A 23,930-nucleotide genomic window follows, 5' to 3' on the forward strand; every position below is an offset into this window, starting at 1 on the left:
CCTGTGTCATCCTGCATTTGTGTTAGAGCAGCCGAGAGCCGGCCAGAGCAGCCGAGAGCCGGCCAGAGTGCTCCTGCGCGGGTGACAGAGGCGGGGTGGTCTGTTTGGGAACATGCTTCAGCCTGGAGATTCGGCAGCTGTGGCCCACCCTGGTGAGCGGGAGGGGCAGCTCCCCTGTGTGTCACTGAGGGCCCGTGGGGCAGCTTGGGTGTGACTTGATTGCGCACAGAACAGAACACAGCCTGTCCCGGACAGATCCTGACGGAAGCGCTCTGGGAAGCGGGGTTGGGGGGGTGGTCTCCCCAGCTCCTTGCCTCCTCAGAGGTCCTTCACCCCCTGAGTGTGGAGGGGTCGGGGCAGGGGCAATGAAGATGAGACCCACATGCCTTCCCATGAACATGACACGGGTCTGAGTCTATTGGCGTGGGAGTCCTTGGTGATGTCTGCCGGCCTTGCTGAAGGCCCGTCTGAGGGTCTCCGGCTTCTGTTTCTCATCGGGGTGGGGGGTGGGGGAAGGCAGTGCCATTTGAGGCCAGGATGGGGTGAAGCATGAGTGTCCGACACCTCAAGATGACACTGTGAGGGGAGCTGGGTCCCTAGGGAGGCTGTCGGGGGTCACTCTTCCCTATACAGCCTTTTCCACAAATGACCTAGTGCAGTGTTTCCCAAAGCGTGGTACGTGTACCCCCAGGGGTACGGGAAGAGTTTGGTGGGGGTATGGGTTGCACCGGAGTTTGGTGGGGATATGCACTGCACTGTGCTGAGCTGCGCCTAATTCTACGATCTCATGAGTACCAGGGGTACTCAGCGTTATGAGAATTATAGAAGGGGTACGCATATGTCAGAAGTTTGGGAGACACTGACCTGGTGGGTAGTGCCCTCTGTGCCCAGGTGAGCGGTGCTGATCCATTTCACAGTGTGCCCACAAGCTTGCTGGGGAGATCGCACCCCCTTTCCAGGCCGCCAGAGAGACAGAGCAGCTCGGGTTCGCCTCGAGGAGCGGCTTGGAGCGTTCTGCTCTTGGAACATCAGCATGGGTTTTGTCTGCAGTCCCATCGCACACGTTCTTTTTCCAAGTGGCTCGTGGCTCAGCACAGGCCGTACCTGACGGGGCCTGTTTGGTCTTCTCTGCCCTCGCTCCTCGGTTGACTGCTTTCCGGAAACAACGCATGAAGCCGTAGGTCAGAATCGTTTTTGTAACATCTGGAGGGGAACTGGTTGCTGTTCCCCTGCGTTCCGTGCCCACGTGGGCCCACATGTGTCTTTTCCGTCTTCTTGGCACGTCTGTCTTCTTTTCCTCCCTCAGGGACGGGCTCTGCGGGGGTCGGCCCGTTCCCAAGGCAGCTTTCCGTTCAAGACGAAGGACATACAGCCTCGTTCTTGCCCAGTTTGCATGCCGATGACGGCATCCATGCTTTGAGTTGGATGCATTTGTCATCCCGCCCTATGCCTACGTCTTTCCTGTGTGTCGTTCTCCCCCCCCCCCCCCCCCCGCCCTTTGGGCTTCTTTAATTGTGGCCTTTACATATTCAGCCGTGAACACATTTGTACCTGTCTCCTGGTAGGCATGTGCCTGCATTTCGTTTGGGCATGTTCCTAGACATGGAATGACTGGGTCCCAGGCTGGGCACATATGTGGCGTTATTAGAAACTGTTGAATTTTTTTCCGACATGGCTCTAACGATTTACACTCCCACCAGCAGTGTACAAGGGTTTCCGTGGCTCCAATTCCTTGCCAGCACTTGGTATTTTTGGTCTTTTTGGATTTAGCCTCCTCGTAGGTGTGTGGTGATAGCTCATTAGTTATTCCCCTGATAACAACTATAGTTGAGCACCTTAAAATGTGTTTATTGGCCACTTGGTTATGGTCTTTCATCAAGTGTCTATTCAAGTCTTTGGTCCGTTATGGTATTGGATACTTGTATTTTCCTTCTCAACTTGTAGGCATTCTTATGGATTCTGGATAAGCACTGTTGGATGGTTATATGTGTTTCCCACCAAACGTATGCTCTCAATGTGCCGAGAGACAATCCACCAGGTTCGCTGAGGGAGGCCCTCCCTCCTGGCCCCGCCAGCACAGCCCAATGCTGGGAATGGCTTTCCAGGGAGCATTCAGACCGCCCGCCCGTGGCCGGATACGGGTTTAACCGTCAGCCTCTTCTTTCCTGGCCCTGGGTTTGACAGAATGCCCTTTCTTCTCGATGTGCAGGATCCTTGTGGGCGCACCGAAGGCTGAGTCCAAGTACAGCACGTCTGTGAAGTCCCCGGGGGCTGTGTTTAAGTGCCGCATCCACACCAACCCTGACCGGAGGTGCACTGAGCTGGACATGGCTCGAGGTGGGTGACATCGATGGCAAAGTGGAAATGGGCTCTGTACCCTCATTCTTCCCTCTTTCTTCTCCGGCGGCCTGGCCGGCCTTCCTTCCTTCCTTCCTTCTTTCCTTCCTTTCTTCCTTCCTTCCTTCATGAAGAGAGTACCTATTACTTTCTAAGCATCAGAACAAAGACCCTGCCATGCTTACAAATTAGTGGGCAAAAGAGACATTAAAAAGCAAGACTTAGAGCAAGAAGACCAGAGGGAAGGTGGTCTTGGATCTACACCTGATAAGAAAGATGCACACAGTCAGCTGGGCAGGTGGGAGGCAGAACCTCCAAGCAGAGGAGCAGGTGCCATGTTCAGGTACAGAGAGGGGTGTGTGGCTGGAGTGGCGAGCAGGAGAGCGTAGAGGCAGAGGTAGGCTGGGGCTGCTCACACAGGGCCCAGCAGGCGGGGGGCAGGGGTTAGGGTGTCATCCCGTGTATAAAGAGAGAGGCCATTGAAATCCATTTTAGGGTTTATGTTTAAATAGGGAAAGCTATGATCCGTCGATATGTTTAAAAGCTCACTCGGATCCAGTGGAATCAGATGGATCGGCCTGGGTTCAGAGCTCAGCTCTGCCAGTTACTACTTGGGACTTACTGGGACTGTCCCATAGCCTCTTCGGCCTCGGTTTCCTCACGAGGACGGAGGGGCCTGCCTACCTCACAGTATTATCTTGAGAAGATGGTGTGAGATAATAGAGGCGACTATCCAGAATTGTACTTGGCACTCAGTAGGCACTCAATAAGTAGGAGTTATCTATAATAATAAAAGCGTAATATGCTAATCCTTTCGGACATCCTCTGGATGACCTTCCAGATGAAGCTGGGGCTGCGAGGGAAGCCCAGGTCCCAGGTGCTGGAGGGAAGTTGGTGCCGGAAACTGGGAGAAGGAAGGCCTATTCTTGCATGAATTTTGCGCATCGGACCTCTAGTTTATTTTTATAATCACTCCAGCTTCTCACTTTCTCCGAAGTCCTTTCCCATCTAGGGCTTCTGACTGTTGGTGTTTCTAAATGAAGTGTTGCCATGATTCTCCTCAGCAGGAAAGGAGAGGTGTCCTTGGTGTTCTCTAGGGCCACTCCAAATGCCTGGTGGGCTTGCTTGCTTGTTACTGAGGCATAACACACTGTGGAGCTTGCTTCAGAACATGGGTCGGGGCACCGCCTCCTTCGTCAAGAGCATCTTGCCATGCAAACAGCCTTGGCCGGATCACCCAGCATGCATAGCGGGGGAATTGTGCGTCCCTTATTTCCTCCTGAGCTGGTGGCAGGCATTTGAGGGGTAGACCGCCCTTGGAAAAGCAGCCAGCAGATGTCTTCCCCTCGCCCAGGCCTGGTTTTCCTCTTCTTCCTCCAGGGAACCATCGAGGAATGTCCTGCGGAAAGACCTGTCGGGAAGACCGGGATCATGAGTGGATGGGGGTGAGCCTGGCCCGGCAGCCCAGGGCTGATGGCCGAATCCTGGTAAGACCTCCCAGGAGTGGGGGGGGGGGGGGGTGGTGCTGCTGGGAGGGCTGGCACTCTGAGTGTGAGTGACTTGGATCTCTCAGGAAAGCTGGGTGGCATGGCGACCGGGGCATGGCTCCGAGGTTGCCTACACTGGACTGCTGTTTGAAGAAATGACGGATCTTTTTATTTTTTTCCATCTGTCCGATAAGAATGTCTGTCCCAGGGAGCAGAGATGTGGCAGCGGAAACATAAATAAAATGTGTGGGAAAAGTACTTTGTAAATCTTGCTCATAAATATTTGTGCGTGTCTTTTTAAGCTGAACTATAATGTACATAAAATGCACAGATCTTAAGATTACAGTTTGGGTTTTGACAATTGTACACATTCGTGTAACACCCCCCTCCCCGCAGCACAACAAACATGGTTTCTGTCCTTCCAAGAAGTTCTCTCATGTTCCCTTCGAGTCAGCTTCCTGCCCACCCGAGGCAGCCACCGTCATGCACGGTGGTACCGTGGGTTACTTTTGCTTTTTCTACCACTGTGTATCCACAGAGCCCCACATGTGCACTCTTTTGTGTCTACAGGCCCCTTTCACTCAGAATAATACTTCTGAGATTAATCCGTGTTATGTTTAGCAGGAGTTCACTCCTCTTTATTCCTGCATAGCATTATATTTATACTAGAGGCCTGGTGCATGAATTCGTGCACAGGTGGGGTCTGGCCAGCCTGCCCTGATCTGGGCCAATCGTGCCAGGCCAGCTGTGGGGAGGGGACACAGGAGGTTGGAGGGTTGGCCCCGCCCCCATCAGTGGGGGGGTGGTCAGGGGGAGGGGCCCCAGACAGTTGGTGGGCTGGCCCCGCCTCCTGATCGAACTCCCGGTGGAAGGGATAATTTGCATATTACCCTTTTATTATATAGGATGAAATACATGTTATTTTCTAAATGTTTATTTTATTGATTTGAAAGAGAGAGATACAGTGATTGGTTGTTACACTTACTTATGCATTCTTTGGTTGATTCTTTTTTTATTTTTTTAATATATTTTATTGATTTTTTTTTACAGAGAGGAAGGGAGAGGGATAGAGAGTTAGAAACACTGATGACAGAGAATCATTGATCAGCTGCTTCCTGCACACCCCCTATTGGGGATGGGCCCACAACCAAGGTACATGCCCTTGACTGGAATCGAACCTGGGATACTTCAGTCCGCAGGCTGACACTCTATTCACTGAGCCAAACCGGTCAGGGCATGGTTGATTCTTATATGTGCCCTGACCAGGGATCGAACTTGCAACCTGGAATGGTGAGAGGACGCTCTAATCACCCTGGCCATGGCCAATGCTCTTTGTTCTAGAAGCATATTACCAAGAGGGAGACATAGCTCTAGCTGCCAGTTATGGAGGGCTCCCACTGGGCCACAAGCTATCAGTGTGATTTTACATATGTCTTATCCCAGGGGAACCAGGCTCTCCCTCAGGACCTGGGCAGAATGTTTCCGTCCTCTCTCCTGGGGCCACTTTCGTGTTAAACTTCTCCATGGCCGAGGCCATTCATCTGCCTTCCGCCTTCCCTCTCAGCACAAGGGGAGCAGCTGGATGCTGTCGCCAGCATCGCGAGGCCTCCCCGCCGGAAAGCATCGTGGCTCCTGCGGAGGGTCCCCAACCCCGCTGTTTGTCTTGGTTTCTAGTCCTTTAATCACTGTCATGGGCCGCCTTGGACCTTCTCCCGGCCTCTACATTCCTCCAGCCGCAGCGGTCTGACCCTGGCTGGACCACCGGGCCCCAGGAGGGCCAGAGAGCTTGTCGCCTTCCTCCGGGAAGGAGGGAGAAGCAGATCCATCTCAGGGTGGCCTGGAGGTCGAGATTCCGACAGAGAGGCGTGGCCGGATGGCACACGGCACACAATGCTCGAGGGAGCCCGGAGCCCACGGAGGCTGCTCCTGTGACGGCATCCACTCTCCCCACGGAAGGATGAGCTCTGTGGGGCTGAGAGCTTGATGCCAGGGGCATATGTGTTACTGCAACTCAGTGTTGGGAAGTGGCCGTGCCCAGCAGTGAGGACTATGGGGAAGATTTAGCAAAGGAGGCGGTGAAGGCAGACCTGGGCGTTTGTGGTCCCTGTGCCTTGAGAATCCACTTAGTTCATTGCCCGCGGAGCAGTTCCTCTCATGTTCTACCAGGGGTCCTCAAACTTTTTAAAGTGGGGGCCAGATCACGGTCCCTCAGAGAGCTGGAGGGCCGGACTATATGAACTACTAATTCCTACTGTAACACCTTGGCTGCGCTCACTGCCCAAAAAACCTGGCGGGCAGGATCAGACTCCCCTGGGGGCTGCATGTGGCCCGCGGGCCATAGTTTGAAGACCCCTGTAATCTACACAATGACCGCACCTCCCATCCCACCAGCCACTGTGTGCGGGTGCTGAGGAAGGAGCGGGCACCCACAGCAGCCTTTTCCTTACGGCTTTTCCTGTCAAAAACACAGCATCAGCCCCGGCCAGCATGGCTCAGTGGACAGAGCGTTAGCCCGGGGACAGAAGGCTCCTGGGCTTGATTCCTGTCAAGGGCACGTACCTCTGGTTGCAGGCTTGATCCTTGGGGTGCGTCTGGGAGGGAGGCAACCAATTCATGTCTCTCTCACGTCGATGCCCGTTCTTTAATCCAGTCTCAAGTCTACCTGCCAAAGCTTTCTTGGAGGCAAGTATTTATCTCAAAATTGAAATCGGGGAGCTATGTTTTATTCAAACACGTTTGGAGAACTCAGATGGTACTTGGGGGTGCGGGCCTGACACCCATGACAAGGAGCATAATATTGGATTCTGAGGTTGGGGTTGAGGCGGGAGAGCTGAAGTGTGTGTGTGTGAGTGTGTGTGAGTGTGAGTGTGTGTGTGAGTGTGTGTGTGTGAGTGTGTGTGTGAGTGTGTGTGCGAGTGTGTGTGTTTGTGAGTGTGTGTGAGTGTGCGTGTGTTTGTGAGTGTGTGTGAGTGTGTGTGAGTGTGTGTGAGTGTGTGTGTGTGTTTGTGAGTGTGTGTGAGTGTGTGTGTGAGTGTGTGTGTGTGTGTGTGAGTGTGTGTGTGTGTGAGTGTGTGTGTGTGGGTGTGAGAGTGTGTGTGTGAGTGTGTGTGTGTGTGAGTGTGAGTGTGTGTGTGTGTGTGTGTGAGTGTGTGTGTGTGTGTAATGGCTTCAGTGCTGATTTCAGGGTAAAGAGCAGATGGGGAATTGGAAGCTGACAGGGAGTCCAGTGTCTCAGTGAAAAGTGGCCAGCCCTGGCAAGACCTTGGATGTTGGGCCACGCTGCTGGCGGCCCTTGGCTTAGAATCTGCCAGGCCCAGCTCACAGGTGTTGTTGTGTTGTTGTCCTTGCCAGTTTTCCCCAGGGACAAGCAGGACCGGGTGTGACCACAGCCTGGGGATCAGAGGCAAGCCCCTTCCCGCCCCCCACTCTCACCCCCCACTCGGGGTGCCGATGGCGGTTTGAGACCCAGGGAAGGAAATCCCTTTCTGCTGCAGCTGCCAACACACGCAGCCCAGGCACGGACGCTTCCCCTGGGCCTGGGAGGCAGCTCAGAGAGTGCACGGCTGGCACCTGCTTCCCAGGCGTCTCTGGGGCTCAGACAGCACACTGGAAGCGTCTAGATGGCTCCTGGGTGGAAGCACTGCTCTCGGCTCTCTCTCTTTGCCATTTCCTTCCCAAACGCCAGAGCAGCCCCTATCTGTTTACCATGTGTCATCTGTCTCTTTTTTCAAAGCCACAGGGTGGCTATTTTTTTTTTTTTAATTTTGTCATACCATTTCCTGATTCTTTTATACGTGAGCTTTTTATTGAGCTCTAACCCGAATGCCGGAAAGTGCATCGATGATCTGTGCACCTTGAGGCGTTTTCACTTGGTGGCGTTCTCAGAAGGCGTGCCCAGCATCCCAGAGGCCCCACCCTGGTGCCCCCGAGGCCACACCTTCTTCCCTCGGAGGGGGTTGGGGGTGTCTTTGTGGGGGTCTGGGGCATCATGGCCCTGTTCCCCTCAGCCATGGTTCTCAGTGATCCGGGGGTAAGACCTGAGGGCCTGGCCAAAATCTGGCCATCTGGGGATCACAGATGCATGTGCAGGAGGCGGGGACTTGGGTGTCTTTGTGGCTGAGCCATCCCTGGAAGCCAAGTAACTCCCCCATTTCCCAATACCCCTCCCCCCAAACACACACACACACACACACACACACACACCCGGCAAGGGTGCACTGTTAAAAAAGGCCTTTGCATTAGAATGCTCATCTTCTTCCTCTTATTCTTTTTTGGAGGAAAAACAATCTTTATAATTTGAAATGTGCAAGATTGTAAGATGGGGGGGGGGGGTGCTAGCCCCTCCCCCACTTTGCTAGGATCACGGGGGTCCGAGTGGGTCAAGCCTTGCTGTTTGCAGGGAGCGCTCTTTCATGTTCCCTGCCTCTGCCCCTGCCTCCCTCCCAGCAGAGCCCGTTCGGAGAGATTGATGGAGTTATTAATGCTTTGGAGACAGTCTAGGAATTTTTTCAAATGCTGGGGTCGGACTGACGTGTGTGTATATATAATGATAATCGGGGCTAAACAGTCCTCTCCATAATTTATATTCGGAGGCACTTTTCCTGCACGCGCACTGCCTCTGACTCTTGGCTCGCTGACCTCACGGAATGCCTTAATTTTCGTTCCGTTTACTGGGAAACACAGTGTTTGGATCTTCGAGGAATTTCCTAAGATCCCTCCATAAACAGTTTACGGATCTTAAAAAACACACGCGGGGGCCATAAACTAGACACTCAGGGCCGCAAGCCCCTCCCGGTGAGCGCGGGCATGCTGCTCAGTAAACACCCGCCCTCGCCGCAGGCCCTCCGGCCCCGAAACTCGGTGAGACAGGCCAGCCCTGGCCGCCACGGGCTCCGCTCCGGCCGTACACTGACATGGAAAGGGTGTACTGGGGAATTCGACAATGATAAAGGATTCAGTTTGCAAGCCATCCACATTGAGTCAGAACTAAAATACACACACACACACACACACACACACACAAATAAATCAGTTACCGAGTGGAAATAGAGTGATGAGCTTCACGATACACGTTTATAGCTCCTTGGACCATATCGTTTCAGTCTATTGAGAGATGGTCCGAGGCAGCGGTCGGCAAACTCATGTGTCCACAGAGCCTAATATCAACAGCACAACAATTGACATTTCTTTGGAGAGCCACATTTTTTTAAAACTTAAACATCTTCCAACGCCACTTCTTCAACATAAACTCGCCCAGGCCATGGTACTTTGTGGAAGAGCCACACTCAAGGGGCTAAAGAGCCGCATGTGGCTCTCGAGCCGCAGTTTGCAGACCACTGGGCTATGGGTATGAAATGGTACCCCGTGGGGAGGAGGAGGATGGCTTGTGGTACAAGGACTAACGAGATCATTTTACGTAGTTTCACGTCATAAGGCCAGAGGCCTGTGTGGCTGAACTCGGGTGTCCCGTCTCCCTGAGTGTGTCCTGTTTGCCTTTGGGCAGAGGATGGCCTTGTCCGGGGTCCCCCTGGCAGGTGGCCTGGAGGGATGAAGCGTGGCGAGGCTGGCGGGCAGCGGTGTTTCCTGGAGCGATCTCACCTACAACTGGGCTCTGGGGAGTCCCTTTTCTGCTCTGAACCCCTCTCTGTCCTCCAGGCCTGTGCCCACCGCTGGAAGAACATCTTCTACGAGACAGACCACATCCTGCCCCACGGCTTCTGCTACATCATCCCGTCCAACCTCCAGGCCAAAGGCAGGACGCTGATCCCTTGCTATGAAGGTGAGCGCTCTGGGTTCTCCCTCTCTGTCTGCCCATGGGGTGCCCCGAACACCCTCCCACCCAGCATGTCCCCCAGCTTTCCAAACTCGAACAGGAGGGCAGCACTCTGGCCCAGATGGCCTCTTGGTGCCAAGGTCCTGCCCAGGGAATGAGAGTGAGAAGGGGGTTGTGGTTCCGGGCTGTGCCTGGCCTTCCCATCTCTGCCCCGGAGCCCCCGGTGCTTGCCACACTTCATGAAGTCTCTGAGATCAAAATTCACCCGGTCCCAGCCACGGCGCCAGAGAGAACTCTTGGATTCCTGGAACTGCCAGATGCTGTGTGGCCTTGGGGAACTCGCTTTCTGCCTCTGTGCCTCTGCTTCCTCGCCTGACAAGTCAGAGGTTGGCTCAGAGAGTCTCCACACTCCCAGATGGACGTAGGCTCCTGGCATACTCCTGGCCATGTCCATGGACAAACGGCCTGAGGCAGGGGACAGAGGTTTCCTGGGATTCAGTTTCATCGCATCCGAAGTCTGACTTGCCTCCTGTCTGTTCCGGGCACCCTGTCAGAGGCCTGAGAATCAGGCGCACCCTCAGCCCAGTGTTACAGCTGCTCCCTGGAGGGCCGCGGGGGGTCTTGGAAGGAAATAGCGCCTCCTCAGGCTCCCTGCTTAGCATCTTCAAACGGCTGGGCACTGGGCACCCATTGGGCCAGTTATTATTCAGTTGAGTTGAATTCGGCTGTAGGGATGCAGAAAACACTGTCATTTCCTTCAGTCTTAGAGCTTGCACACGCACGTTTTTCGTAGCCTCATTCTGAGGGAGCCGGCACCTGTCTCCTCGCTAAGGCCGGCGGCTGTTGTGTTTTAAATTCTCCCCCGAACTTATTTGTTTGGACAGAAGTCTTGATGCACCTGTGTCCTCATTTCCTTTGGGCCTCCCTGGGTTTCCCCAGGTTTCAGATTCCGTGGCCACCAACGAGAGTGCCGAGAAACACCGGACGCCTGCATTTCTCTGCCTCAGCGGGGACCCTCCAGGCCCTGACGGGACTCAGGTGGCCCGAGCAGGGTGTTCTGTGACATGGCTCCGCAGAGCAGCTGGCAGGGCCCCTGCAGGGGGCACGGACTCTCTCCTTCCCTGAGGATGAGCCTCCTCCCCAATGCCAGCATTTGATCAGTTGGCGGGGCCATGCAGGCACACGGACCTCTGACCCTACTTATCTCTGTACTGCCCCTGTTGAAGAAAAACCTTATCTGAAAAATAGATAATCCTATAATGGGTCAAGAGGGAGGGATAGGTGGTATAAATACAAAAATTATGGGTCAAGACTGTGTTCTGCCTGCCCAGTGTATGCCTCTGGGATCAAAGAATGAGTTAGGATATGGGATCGCACGTGTGTGCGTGTGTGTGTGTGTGCGTGTGTGTGTGTGTACGTATGTGTATATGTGAAGGAAGACCAGGAGCAGTAAGAGGGTGGGGTTGAGATGGGGAGTGTTGGGGTAGAGGAGCAGCCCCTTAGAACAACAGGGGATTGAACAGAACATGAGAGGCCAGGGGTGGCAGATGCTCAGATTTCTCTAGAAGACTAGAACGGCGGGGTGGGGCACGCAGGCCTCATGGAGAGCGCTTGCCTGTGCTCTGTTGGTTTTGGGGATCTTCCTTGCTGTTTTGTGGTCCACACCAAACCTCTGTTGGCTCTGAGGGCAACCGTTATTTCCTCTTCATGTGGAAACACTCGGTGACGCAAGCTCTCTGCTCACCGGGCGGGTACCGCAGCGCGATCGGGAACAGCGGAAGTGCTGTGGAGTTCGCCGTGACCCTCCCGATATCGCCTAGGCCAGCCGTCTCTGCTGAGGTCTAGAGAAGTGGGGTGGCTTCCTCCAGGCCAAGTTTTTCTTTCCATTCCGTGACTCCTGTGCCACACAATGGAGAGTAGCCCTGTGGCGGCCAAGGGCACAGAAGTGGGACCCGGCTGCCAGCGTCCAAGCCCGGGCTCTGCCACTTGTGAATGGTGTGACTTCAGTTGAGTCATTTAACGTCTTTGCATGTAGCCCCCCCCTCAAAGGGCTGTCAAGAGGATTGAGTTAATATTTGTCAGTTCTTGGAACTCTGCCTGGCATGTATATGCCGATACACTATATGCTAAGCATACATGTGCTAATATACCATACTAGAGGCCCGATGCACGAAATTCGTGCAAGAGTAAGCCTTCTTTTCCCCCGGCTGCCGGCACCCACTTCCTTCTGGCACCTGGGACCCGGGCTTCCCTCAAAGCCCCGGCTTCATCTGGATGGTCAGCTGGCCTAGTCTAATTAGCATATTGTGCTTTTATTATAGATTATAGGCTAATTTTTTTTTTTTTATACCAAGCAAGTGTCTGTTCAATCACCATGAGGTGACTAGTTTGTCACCTTAATTAGTCTAGGTAAGCTTATTAAGTTGGATTCTGTGCTAAGTGCCTGCTAGGTAAAACCCTAGTCTTAGCTGGTAAGAAGTTTCCCATCTACAGGGGAGAACAGAGAGGGAACACGATGTTTCAGAAGTGAGCCAGCTGTTTGCGGGGCGGAGGATCCCATGCCGGGCACCTCTCCCCAAGGGCTCACCCTGCATCCAAGTTCAAGTTGGCAATAGAGCAGAATTATTTTATTTTACAACTGGAAAAACCGAGACCTATGTAGAGTCTGCAGTCTGGTGGGGCGCATAGAAGAAGAATGGTGGTCATGGCTTGCGGGGGGAGGTGCAGGGTAGGGAGGTGCACTTCCTGTGGAATAGCAGAAAGACCACGGAAGGGGGTGGGATGCTTGTTCAGACCTGCTCTTCGCTGCTTCTGGCTCCGTGGCCACCGGCCTGTGGCTGGACCCTCGGTGGGAGTGGGTGCTGTGATGGCTCCATTGCGTTTACTTCTTGGGTAGGGGGCGGGCGGGGGGGAGGATCATGAGGAAGCTCAGGTGGAAGGACCCAGGAAGACCACACGTCGTTCTGTAATTGTGGCCTCATTGCGGGTCCCGCTAGGGCTCGCTGCGCTCTCCTCGGAGGGCAGCGAGGTTGGTTTAATTACGGAAAGCCTCTAAGTGTGTGGGCACCTGTCCAAATGCCTCAGACTTTGGAATTCTTAAAAAATTGGTCTTTGGTTTGGCACAAGGGCCTTTTTCTCATGACTTTTCAGGTGCTTCCTGTTTCTGGGTTGGTGGGAAATGCTATCAGAATATCCTGTTTGGAACCGGGAAATGTAGAGGGAATAGGAAACAAAAAACGAATTTAGGGCAAAGTAAAATATATGCGTGGAGCGTGCCCTTTAAGTCAGACCATGTAGTTCACGGTCGATACACGCACAGCATCGTCACCGCCATCTGTGGTTGGCTTCATCAGAATCTGTGAGGAGCCCAGAGGGTCGGTGGGATGACATATATGGCGAAAACCTTGTAAGTTGAAGAGCAAGCTCTCTAAAGTATGAGCCGCTATTAGCCAAGTCGTGATATTTTAGGACTCCCAAAGGTCGTCAGTGCATTGATAAAATCAGATACAGAGATTTCTTTCATCCTTGAACCTATTGAGAGGAAGCTGGAGGTTGGCCAGAGTGGGGCTGTAAAAAAGTCATCTTTTTATGGTGATAGAACGGCTTCACTAATATGGAATAATTTGAGAGCAGCTCAATTACACTAACAAAAAGTGTTCCAGATTAAACCCTGACAAACATAATGAGGGTGCCAGTATATATTAGACCTACTTTCAGAATCTGGCTTTATCGCTGACTTATTCCTGTGATTTAGCCCATAGCTCCTACGCTCTGGCTGGGTGACTTTGGGCAAAGCCCTTGACCCTCAGTGCCTTGGCCTGTAAAATGGGAGCAGTCAAGCCCTGCTTAAGAGGTATTTGAGGCATATAACGTGCTTAACACAGTTCCTAGCTCAGAGTGAGCATTCAGTAAATGTGATTTTCTAATTGACTTTTCACTACCGTAATAGTATTCTTAAACATTCGCAGAAGGAATCTAGCAGATTCTGCTTTCATGGGTAATGGAGGTTAGAAAGCTGGGTATTGATAAAATGATCCTAAGACTTCTTGAAAAGATGACCATGCCTTAAATATTTGCACCATTGATTTGCTTGTTAAACTCTCTTTTTTTTTTTAGTAGATAATCTAGAGTTTAATTCATGCCACATATATAATGTTCTCAAGTTTGGAGTTGTTGGGGTTTGAATTTATCACATTTTACTGTGCTTTCAAATGATCCCATTGTCTCCAAAGGCTTTTGTACCAATTTATTAGCAGGGTGTGGCCATGTTGGCCTTTTATTCCCAATTTATTTTGTGTCTCCAAGGACAGTGATCCCTTCTTGGGAAGGAAATAGATCACCATTCAGATGTGAAGGTCTTTTTAAATCTCCCTTCTAATGTTGGAAGCTCTGGCTCCCCAGGGGATAAAAATCAATCAAGGTCCATTTACAAATGAAAAGCAATTGAGGTTTTTGTTTTGTTGTGTTTGTTTTGTAGATAAGTCTAAGTTGATCCATTTAAAATTTAAGGGAAACCGCCCCGCCCCCCACAAATTTGTATTAAAGAACTCTACATTTACATAGGATTTTATGGTTTCCAAAGAGTTTTCATAAACATTAACTCATTTAAGTAAATATAGCAAACACTTAAAAAGGGATGCAATTAGCCCAGTGAACTCCACCAGCTCCATCCTGACAACTCCCTGAGGCCCTGCCCCGTCCAAGTCACACTTTGAGACTCTTTCCTTGCCAGTCTTTCTTAAAAAAAGACTCACGAGGACCTGAATAGACACTTCTCCAAAGAGGACATACAGGTGACCAATAGACAAATGAAAAAAAAAAAAAAGCTCAAAGTCACTAGTCATAAGAGCAATGAAAATTAACACTATAACGAACTGTCACCTCACACCTGTCAGAATGGCTGTCATCAATAAATCAATAAACAGCAAGTTTTGGTGAGGATGTGCACTGCTGGTGGGAATGCAGATTGGTGTAGCCTCTATGGAAAGCAGTGTGGAGGTTCCTCAAAAAATTAAAAATAGAACCCCCCTATGACCCAGGAATTTCACGACTGGATATATATCTGAAGACATCCAAAACGCTAATTCAAAAAGATAGATGGACCCCTATGTTCATTGCAGCTTTATTTACAATAGCCAAGGTATGGGAGCAACCCAAGTGCCAATCAGTAGACCATTGGGTGAAGAAGAAGTGGTACCTATGTACAATGGAATATTAATTGGCCTTAAAAAAAAAAAAAAGAAATCTTACCATCAGTGACAACATGGATGGACCTAGAAGGTATTATGCTAAGTCCAATAAGTCAGACAAAGACACATGCTGTAGGATTTCACGTATGTGGAACCCTAAGAACAAAACAAGGAACAAACAAAACAGACACAGACTCCTAGATACAAAGAACAGCCTGAGGGTGCCGGAGGGGAAGTGGTTTGGGGGCTGGGTGAAAAGAGAGAATGGGCTCAGAAGCACAAAGCAGTAGTTACAACACAGTCACGGGGGCCATACAATACAGAATAGGGGATATAGTCAATAGGATAATAACTGTGTGTGGTGCCCGGTGGGTACCAGGATTATTGTGGGTGGGATGGCGTCATTGTATACGTTATATGATGGTCTGTACACCAGAGACTAATATAAAATACTGCATGTCAAAAAAAAAAAAGAAATATTGGGCTAACAGAGGAATTCACTTTATATGTTCCATTACTTCTTACATTTTATATCTTTAATATTTATTAGTTCGTTTAAAAAATAATGAAAAAGACTCAGTTCTGAATCAGGGCCAGTAAAGGCAGAAAAGAACCCTGAGGGGGAGAGAGGAAGGGTGGCTGGCGGGGATAGCCTGGTCTGGAGGAGGAGGCCAAGTCTCTGGCAGTGGCTCTCAGGGTCCAGGGAGCCCCATCAGAGCTTTTCCTTTGGTGCCAAGAATTTTTATCTTGGATACAAATATAAGCCACTGATTTGTGCAAGGGAAGGGGCGTGGTCCCTCAGCCTGCCTGCACCCTCTTGCAATCCAGGACCCCACAGGGCTGTAGCAGTGCACCAAGCGGCAGGTGGCCAGGAAGGAGTCTGCTCTGCCTGCCGCCACTGCTTGGTAGTGCTACCATGGAGTTGGAAGAGGCTATCACTGCCTCAGCTGCGCTTGCCAGCTGTGAGCCCAGCTAGGGGGAGCGCACTGACCAGCCACGAGGAGGCTGCTCCTGCATTGAGTGTCTGCCCCCTAATGGTCAGTCACATCATAGCGACTGGTTGACTGGTCTTCTGGTCATTCAGTGGTAACGGTCACTAAGGCTTTTATGTATGAAGATACGTCAAACATGTGTCCATACATTGTGTAGAATTACTGGTTGCTTACACTGCATCAGTCCTTTCCCTATGGCTGTCCAAATGTTAGGAGTCGCCTCTTCTACGTTTGCATATCCGTGTGATGGGTGTATAAGGTTTTATTCCTCTCAGAGAAACTAATAGATTCAGATTCACCTATCATTAATCAAGTGCCAGGTGTTGTGCTAGGTACTTAACATGTATGTTCTTACTGAGCAGTCACATCATTTTGTGGTACATATTCTTACCCCCATTGTACAGATGAGAAAACTAAGAGTTAGGGAGGTGGAAGAAGGCAGTGGTCTTTTGAAGCAGAGGAAAGGTTGCTGGCTTTTAAGTTCGAAGTATTTTTTTTTTTTCATGGATTTTCTGTGTGATCACTGAGGAGGGCAGATAGAAATTTCCTATTCTTTTGCCATCGTTTTGTTTTAGGAGGGTTTAGGATCCTACGTTAAAAACTTTCCAAGCCTTGCTGCAGGTGCGAGGGGCCCGATAAAATTTTCCTGGGAGGCTGGTCTGCTCTGTGTTCTGCATCTTTCCTACTCTGAACATTTGGCTCTAATCTCTGAACAGTGATTTGACTTTCCATGGGTTAGTGACAGTGATTTCATAGGTTTCCAGCTTTGGGAAGGAAGTGAATTCTACTTTCTTCCCAAAGCTGGAGTTGTCACTGAAAAGGACTGTCTCATGTTCAGGGCCACTTTTTTGGAGGGATGAAAAATTACACAATGCACAGTCTTGGTCACTTTGGGCTGCATGATAGAAATACCAGAGACTGGATGACTTAGACAACAAGCACTATTTCTCCCAGTTCTGCATGTTGGGAAGTCCCAGATCAAGGCTCTGGCAAGTGCCTGGTGAGGGCCGCTTTCCTGGTTCATAGGTGGTTGTCTTCTTATCTGAGTGCCCCCCCCCGCCCCCCCCGCCCCCCCCCCCCCTCCCACACACACACCTTCCCGGTGGAGAGCAGGGAGAAGCAAGCTCACTCAGGACTCTTACAAGGGCACTAACTCAATGTACGGGGGCACCACCCTCATGATCTCATCTAAGCCCAATTACCTTCCTGGCCTCCACCTTCTGATTCCATCATATTGGGGGGCATGCTTTCAACATACAAATTTTGGGGGGTACACAAGCATTCAGTCTGTAACACACAGTAGGTTGAATGTAGGCATATTATGATGTGCCTGTAAAGTTGCTAGTTTCTCCTTCTAAAGTAGAGTGTTGCCCAAAATGTGTTATTAGATTCTGGGTGGAAGGAACTCTTTAAAAAAGATTATAAAACATTACTACAATCTTTTTTTTTTTTTTTACCTGTTGAAATACCTTAAAGTTTACCATTGTAGCCATGTTAAGTGTGATTCTGTGCCGTCACGTACATCCACATTGTTGTGCAGCCGCCATCACTAATCTCCAGGACGTTTTCCCAAGCTGGAGCTCTGAACCTTTAAACAAGAATTCCCCATCCCCCTCCCGCCAGCGACTGCCATTCTGTTTTCTGTCTCCATGAACTTGACTACAGTAGGGACCTCCTCTTGGTGGTGGAATCGTCTTTATCCTTTCGTGCCTGGCTTATTTCTCTTTACGTGATGTCCCCAGGGTTCACCCATGCTGTAGCACGTGGTAGCATTTTCATTTTAAGGCTGAATAACATTCCCCTGAATGTGTGGTAGGCAGTTGGACAAGATCAGAGCAAGAACGGTTGGGCAGGGACAGAAGTCCACTAGGGTGGGAAGCCCCTGGTGCCTAGCAACGGGCAAAACTGGGTAAAACAAGAACCCGCCGCCTCCAGGGCAGTCTTTCCTCCTCTAGGTTATCGCTGGACCTCCCCCGCCTGGCCTTCCCTCCCCCGGCACGGTGCTGCTCAGGCTGGTTAGACCCCCTTCGTTCCTACCCAGAACTCAAGTACCAAGTACTGAGGCTGCAGAACCGAGGTCTGGTCTAGCCCCACCCCAGCGGCCTCACACCAACACACGTATATCCCACATGGTATTTATCCATTCATCAGTGGGGGGAAATTTTTCTTTTTAAAGATAGGAATATTACCACCGGACACTCGCCCTGTGACGCATGATGGTGCGGCTGAAGGAGAGATGGGCCGGCAGGAGCCTTGCTCTGTAATCCCCGCCGGAGGTAATTAGCTGTGTGGCTTCAAATAAACGCCTCGCTGTCTCTGAGCCACGGTGATTTCATCTGTAAAATGCATGGCTGGGATTAGAATTAGAGACATCCCCTGAAGATCACTTCCCCTCGCAAAGCCTCTTTTTTCCTCACGTAATTGTACGTTTCCAGCGTTATTGCAGTTTGCAGTTAATGCTCGCCATAGCTTAATGGTCAATTATTTGGATAAAACGCTGTCCCTTCCTCTCCAACCTAGCTATTTAGATCTTTTTTTTTTTTTTTTTTCCATTTAGATGGTGGTCCCTCCCAGCGGAGGCTCGTTCTGTGTTCTCTTCAGTTTTGTAGGTGGCCTAGCCTTTCTTAGTACGAGAGCTATCTGCCCAGCGTCGCTGTCTTCTAAATGGTTGTCTGTCAGTTACCTTGTTTTCACTCTCAAGTTGAGCAAAAACACATACACACACACACACACACACACACACACACACAAAACAAACCCAAAAAACAAAAAACCCACCCAGAAGTAATTGAAAACTGGAAAACTGTATATTTTTAAAATCTGATATTTTATTTCATGGCTAAGCTAAGGAACCATGGAAAAAATAATTTTAAAGTGTGGTGTGTTCAAAAGACTGGCTTTGAAAGATGAAACGTGCTCAGATGGGTAGCAAGAAGAGAGATCGGTAGGAAGGATATACATTCCTCCGTATATAAATCTTGATCTTTCCAGGGATTGGTTTTATCCCACCCGCATCTGGGAAGAGTGCAGGGAGGGACCCCACCCAAGTTTATTCTTGACCGAATTAAAATTCAAAAGCTCCTGGCAGAGAGCTGTATGGGTTGTGAATGTCTGGAACCGGGCATTTTTTCCCCCCCTCTCTGAACTGCCTTCTGTTTAGACAGGGCTTTAGTGAAACCAGCAGCTACGCAAGCGGGAATTCTGCCGTTTTTAGAATGAGGAGCCGTACGTACAACTTCATGCATCAACTCAGGTGACGCAGGCCCCGTAATTCAGACCGGGCTACAGCCGAGAGCCGCCTTCCAATCTGTCCCAGCCCCTCCAGCCCAGGCGTTGGCCCCCTCGGTCAACCACACCTATTGCTTCCTCGGTTCAGTTCCCCCGACTTGCTCAGTTTTTTGTTCAGTTCCCACAGCCTTCGATTTGCTGCAGCGTCTGTGCGCTGCAGGCCTACCGAGCTGGCTTCTCCCTCGCAGCTTCGAGGGGGATGCCCGCTCTGTTCCCCACGGCCATGTCCTGGGGGCACGTGGAGGCTGAGTGGACGAGCCCCGGAGGGAGCAGCCCCCGGGGGGGGCCCCCAGCCTTTGTGTGTGCGCAGGAAAAACTCTTCCTGGGAACACAAGAGACTGAAGGTCCCACCCCACCCTCCACCCCTACTTCCTGCACTTCTCAATGGCAGGGCGTGTGGCCTGGGGGGTCTCTTGTAGACGCCCTGCCCGCGCTGCCCCTTATCTCCATGCCCTCCCTCCCCCCCACTTCTCCTGGTTCTGTGGGAGAGGCTTTCCTGCCTCATGGGGGCGAGGCAAGCCAAATGCAAGTTTTCCAGGATGTGGGCACAGCCCATAGGTGGGTCTGCACGCCCAGATCCCAGGCCTGTGCGTGGACAGTTGGAAAGTGCATGAGGGAGAGACCTCCACCTGACCTCTGTATGCCGTTTTTTAAAAGAAAGAATCAGGTTATGGTAACAGTGGTATCTTTCATGCACAGAAGTAGCGCTCAGAAAAGTGAAACTGACTGATGTGTGCTGCGGTCCAGTGCCTGGTGCCTCCGGCCACTGCTGCTGGTCACCATGGCACCCTGAGGGGTCCGCTTACCTGTTGTGTGTGGCCTTGTTCCCTGTCCAAAGCGCTTTCTCAGGCCGCTCCTCACCTACTCGGGATTACTGACTATCCAGCAGGCTCGAAAAATGAGATTTTTTTTTTTTTTTTTGAACTGCCAAGGAGCAGGCTGGGCTGGACCAGAGCTTGGGGCTCGGGCGGCCGTACGTGGCAGCAGGCTGCCTCTCCAGACGTGACGGATGAGGGACAGCTCTGAAGTCTGCGAAGGATGCTCAGGCCAGTTCTTCAGAGGGTGTGGCTTTGAGAGGGAGCACTTCGCCTACGGAGGATGGGTTTGGGCCCAGGCAAGGCAACGCCGTGGGCCTGGTCTCCCTAGCTGGGCCGTCCCGGCTGTGGCTTGGGGGCTCCTCTTGGGTTTTGGGGGTCCGTGAAGGGTCGTGCCTGGGGCCGGGCAGGGACTACAGTGGGCTCAGCCACGCTAGGTTTGGGAAGCTCCGAACAGTCCATCCAGCAGGTCCTTGCTTTGCCCCCACCACCCTCAGCTTTGACCTCTGCAGTTGTTGTGGCTCCAGGGGGAGAACCCAGGGTGCCTGGTACCCAGAATGCAGTTCCTTTCCAATCAGGGCTGGGGTGGAGGTCAGGGAGCCTGACAGGTTGGAAGAGAAAAGGAGGCAGGGCTGGAAGATTGTGTGTATGGGGGGTGTGGGGGAGGGGGAGATGACAGAGGTGCAAATTGAAGCAGGTTGGGGGTTCAGGTGCTTAGTGTCAGGTGGGACGGAACGGTACGTATGCACCCCGTCCTCAGCACGCACAGGTGCCTGGCACAGGGCTGGTGTTGGGGGCGCTGAGATGAATGGACTCATCTTTGTGTTGAATAGACACATGAGATGAAGAGACACATTTTGTGAGGAGGAGAGGGTCTCCTGTACCTTTACCTGCAAGGCCACCTTGACAGAGAAGCAGAGGAGGGTTCTGGAAGGCTGTGGGAGGCTTGGCTTGAGAAGCTGTCTAATCGGGTCCCATCCGTCGAGCCTTCCTAGGCTGGAGTTGCTACAACTTCCCCTTTCCCTGCCAGAGTTTGTGGGGTTGGACGGGGTGACCCTCTTCCAAAGTAAGGGGCTGACCCCGGGGTCACACAGGATTCTGGGAGGTCAGAAGATTGCCTGTGTTCTCATGGAGAAGGATGGGGTCCAGTCAGGAGGCCCCCGTGGTTGGAGTCTTGTTTTCGGCATCCTGAGAGGGCAGGTGTAGTCCCTGGGGTTTCAGACCATCACAGACTGTGGGATGGTGCCTGCTCTCTATGAGAGCCTGGCCCTCGGCCTCTGATGAGCCACGTCCTCATTCGGGGAGCCAGGAGCTGGCTCATGAGGGTGCCTGGTCGCTGCCTCCTTGATGTCCTTTCCTCTGGGGCCAGGAGCGGGGTCCTCCCAGCTCCCAGGATGTCTGTGATCACGTCAGGAACCAGCCCTGGGTCCGCTCCCAGCACGGAGTGTGGGGACGAGGCAAAGATTCGCTGACGTTTTCTTACCTACCGCTTTCCAGCGTCTCTCGCTGGAGAGCCCCTGAGACCCGTTTCTTCTTTAAATCGTGGGAGATTCCCACGTGGTCCCTATTCCTATTGTCAACTCCTAAGGCCGAACTGGTGGCCTGCATGTCCTTGTGTTCCATGTGGGGGCATCTGAGCTTCCTTCTCTGCTTTATTTGTCCGGGAGTGACCAGCGGGTGTTTCGCCCCCAGCGTCGGCGGGTGAGTTTGCGTTTTCCAGAGCTTCTAGATTTCATACAGCTCTGCAGGTTCGGGTGTTCTGCTCCCTGTGCCATAGGGTGTAGGGATTATGATTACTTTTTATTGTTTCTTGCCATCCTACAACTTGATGCAGGACCTATCTGTGACTTTGTTGGCGTTTTTTAAAAAAAATATTTTTATTGATTTCAGAGAGGAAGTGAGAGGGAGAGAGAAATAGAAGCATCAATGATGAGAGAGAATTAAAAAAATAAAAAAATAAATTTAAAAAAACGGTGAGAGAGGATCATTGATCAACTGCCTCCTGCACATCCCACACTGGGGATCGAGCCCGCCCGCAGCCCTTGCATATGCCCTGTCCGGGAATCAAACCGCGAGCCCCTGGTTCATAGGTCAGTGGTCAACCGCTGAGCCACCCGGGCTGCTTTCGGGCAGGGCAGGCCTGCTGAGTTCTCCTGGTTACCAGATCCCAGCGAGGAGCATGCTTAGCCCTCTGCAGGGAGGACGAGTAACTCGCTTGACATTCCGTTGTAATTGAGCAGCGGTTAATGGCCACTTACTGGAAAATGTTACCAGGCGCTGCGGTGAGTGTTGTTAGGAAGTGAATTACTCTGGACGTGTCCCCAGGGCCCTTCCCCTCCTCCTCCGGCGGAGCTGGGCTGCAGGAAGTGGCACTATTTTGCAATCCCGGCTGCCCTGTTCCCTTGTATTATTTATTTTGTTTCAGATTTAAGGAGATTGTGTGTTTATGTAGAAAAGTTTCCAAAGTAAGTATACTGCTTTTCATGGGACCAGAGACTTAGAGCCCAAGGGCAGGGGGGTGTCCCCTGGGCTATTTTGCTGGATGGCGCCCACCCGAGGGTGCCCAGGGGCCGCGGCGAGCCAGTGTCCGGCGACGTCAGGGTCACCTGTCATTCATGTGAGTCATCGGAGCTGAACATCCCTCCATCTCTCTGCATCTTTATACATGCCCTGAGTGCAGACGGCTGGTTGCTTCCTGGCTGTTGTGCAATCCCTCGCTTGGCAAAACCTTGGATGGTCCGCAGAGATGAAAGCATGTGGCTTTCTGAGCCTACCGCTCCTGGGGTGGAATCTTGGCTTTGCTGTGGGACCTCGGGCAGTTCACGCAACCTCTCTGAGCCTCAGGGGTTTTTACCTGTCAGCGGGTCAATGGCGATACGGGCTCTCAGGGATGAAGGGTATGGGCCGTGGCATGAATCGACACAGCGAACACAGGGCCGGGAACATGCTAAAGGCTTTTTCCTGCCAACTTAGAACTCAAACAGCCCCCTTTGGCAGGGGGAGCGCTGGGAACTGAGGGAGTGGGGAGGAAAGCGCTCGTCCTTTGGTTTTCTTTTGACATGGAGAGAGAGATCCCCCATCTCCTTGTGCGGAACAAGGGAAGCGGGCTGGCAGTGTATAGGGTCACCACACGCCACCAGTGACGGCGGAACAGGTCCCGGGGCAGGTGCGGGGTCCCCTCCTTCTGCACTTGGGCGCTCTGTGGCCCGTTTGGGTTGGATGGAGGAAACCATATTGCCTCCAGCTGTATCTCCCAGGCCTGGGCGTCTGCACGCCGGGAGGGCGACATCGTTCCAGTGTGGGCTGTGTTTCCAGCTCCTCCTTCCTGCTGGGGCTCTGGGTCCTTCCTAAAGCTAATGAGGTCGTTGTCACCCGCCTCCCACTCCATCCCCATGGCTGCTGCTCCTCCCCCCCCTCCCCCCCCCCCTGACGTGAGGACACCCTCTGGGGCATTGGCAGCCGTGCTCCCCGATGGCACCAGAGGCTGGATTTTCGCGGTCGGGCCGGATTCCGGAGACTTCCCTGCCCTGCCTCGGGCTGGAGGGCCGCCCGGGGCCCAGCCCGCGGCAGCACCCGGGGAAGTGGCCAGCTCAGCCGCCCCACACACGACGGGCACACACTGACCAGGCTGTGGTTTGCTCTCTCTCTCTCTCTCTCCCCCCCGCCCCCTCCAGAGTACAAGAAGAAGTACGGGGAAGAGCACGGCTCCTGCCAGGCCGGGATCGCAGGCTTCTTCACCGAGGTGGGTGTCGCCCCCGTCCGAGGACTGTAGCCTGGATTTCCTCCCAGCACTTTCACAGACGGGAGGATCGCAGATCGTGAATGCACCCGGGTTTCTCTTTGCTGACGCTACGTGGTGGAAATGAACCCCGCTGTTCTCCAAAATGCACAGTGGGTGGTTCTGATACTGTGTGCTCCATGGTTCCCTGTCCCCATTGGTTTGAAATGCCACCCTGCCATGGGCCAGGGCTGCTCTCTTCTGCCCCTGCGAGTGCTCGGATGGTGCAACTTCTGTGTCCGTCCCTCCTCCAGGGAGGCCTAGTGTCCCA

At 52.3% G+C, this 23,930-nt stretch overlaps 1 protein-coding gene across 1 annotated transcript in view; it reads left to right on the forward strand.

Moving 5' to 3' along the window:
- ITGA9 (integrin subunit alpha 9) overlaps positions 1–23,930 on the forward strand; it is a 247,024-nt gene that overhangs the window by 13,114 nt on the left and 209,980 nt on the right. The window contains exons 2-5 of the mRNA XM_084902785.1: positions 2,210–2,337; positions 3,718–3,824; positions 9,480–9,603; positions 23,556–23,623. Of these exons, the coding sequence (XP_084758911.1) occupies positions 2,210–2,337; positions 3,718–3,824; positions 9,480–9,603; positions 23,556–23,623 (427 nt within the window). The remainder of the gene's footprint in view (positions 1–2,209; positions 2,338–3,717; positions 3,825–9,479; positions 9,604–23,555; positions 23,624–23,930) is intronic.

The sequence above is a fragment of the Pipistrellus hanaki genome (assembly GCF_964339955.1).
Source record: "Pipistrellus hanaki genome assembly, chromosome: 13".
Lineage (NCBI taxonomy): Eukaryota > Metazoa > Chordata > Mammalia > Chiroptera > Vespertilionidae > Pipistrellus > Pipistrellus hanaki.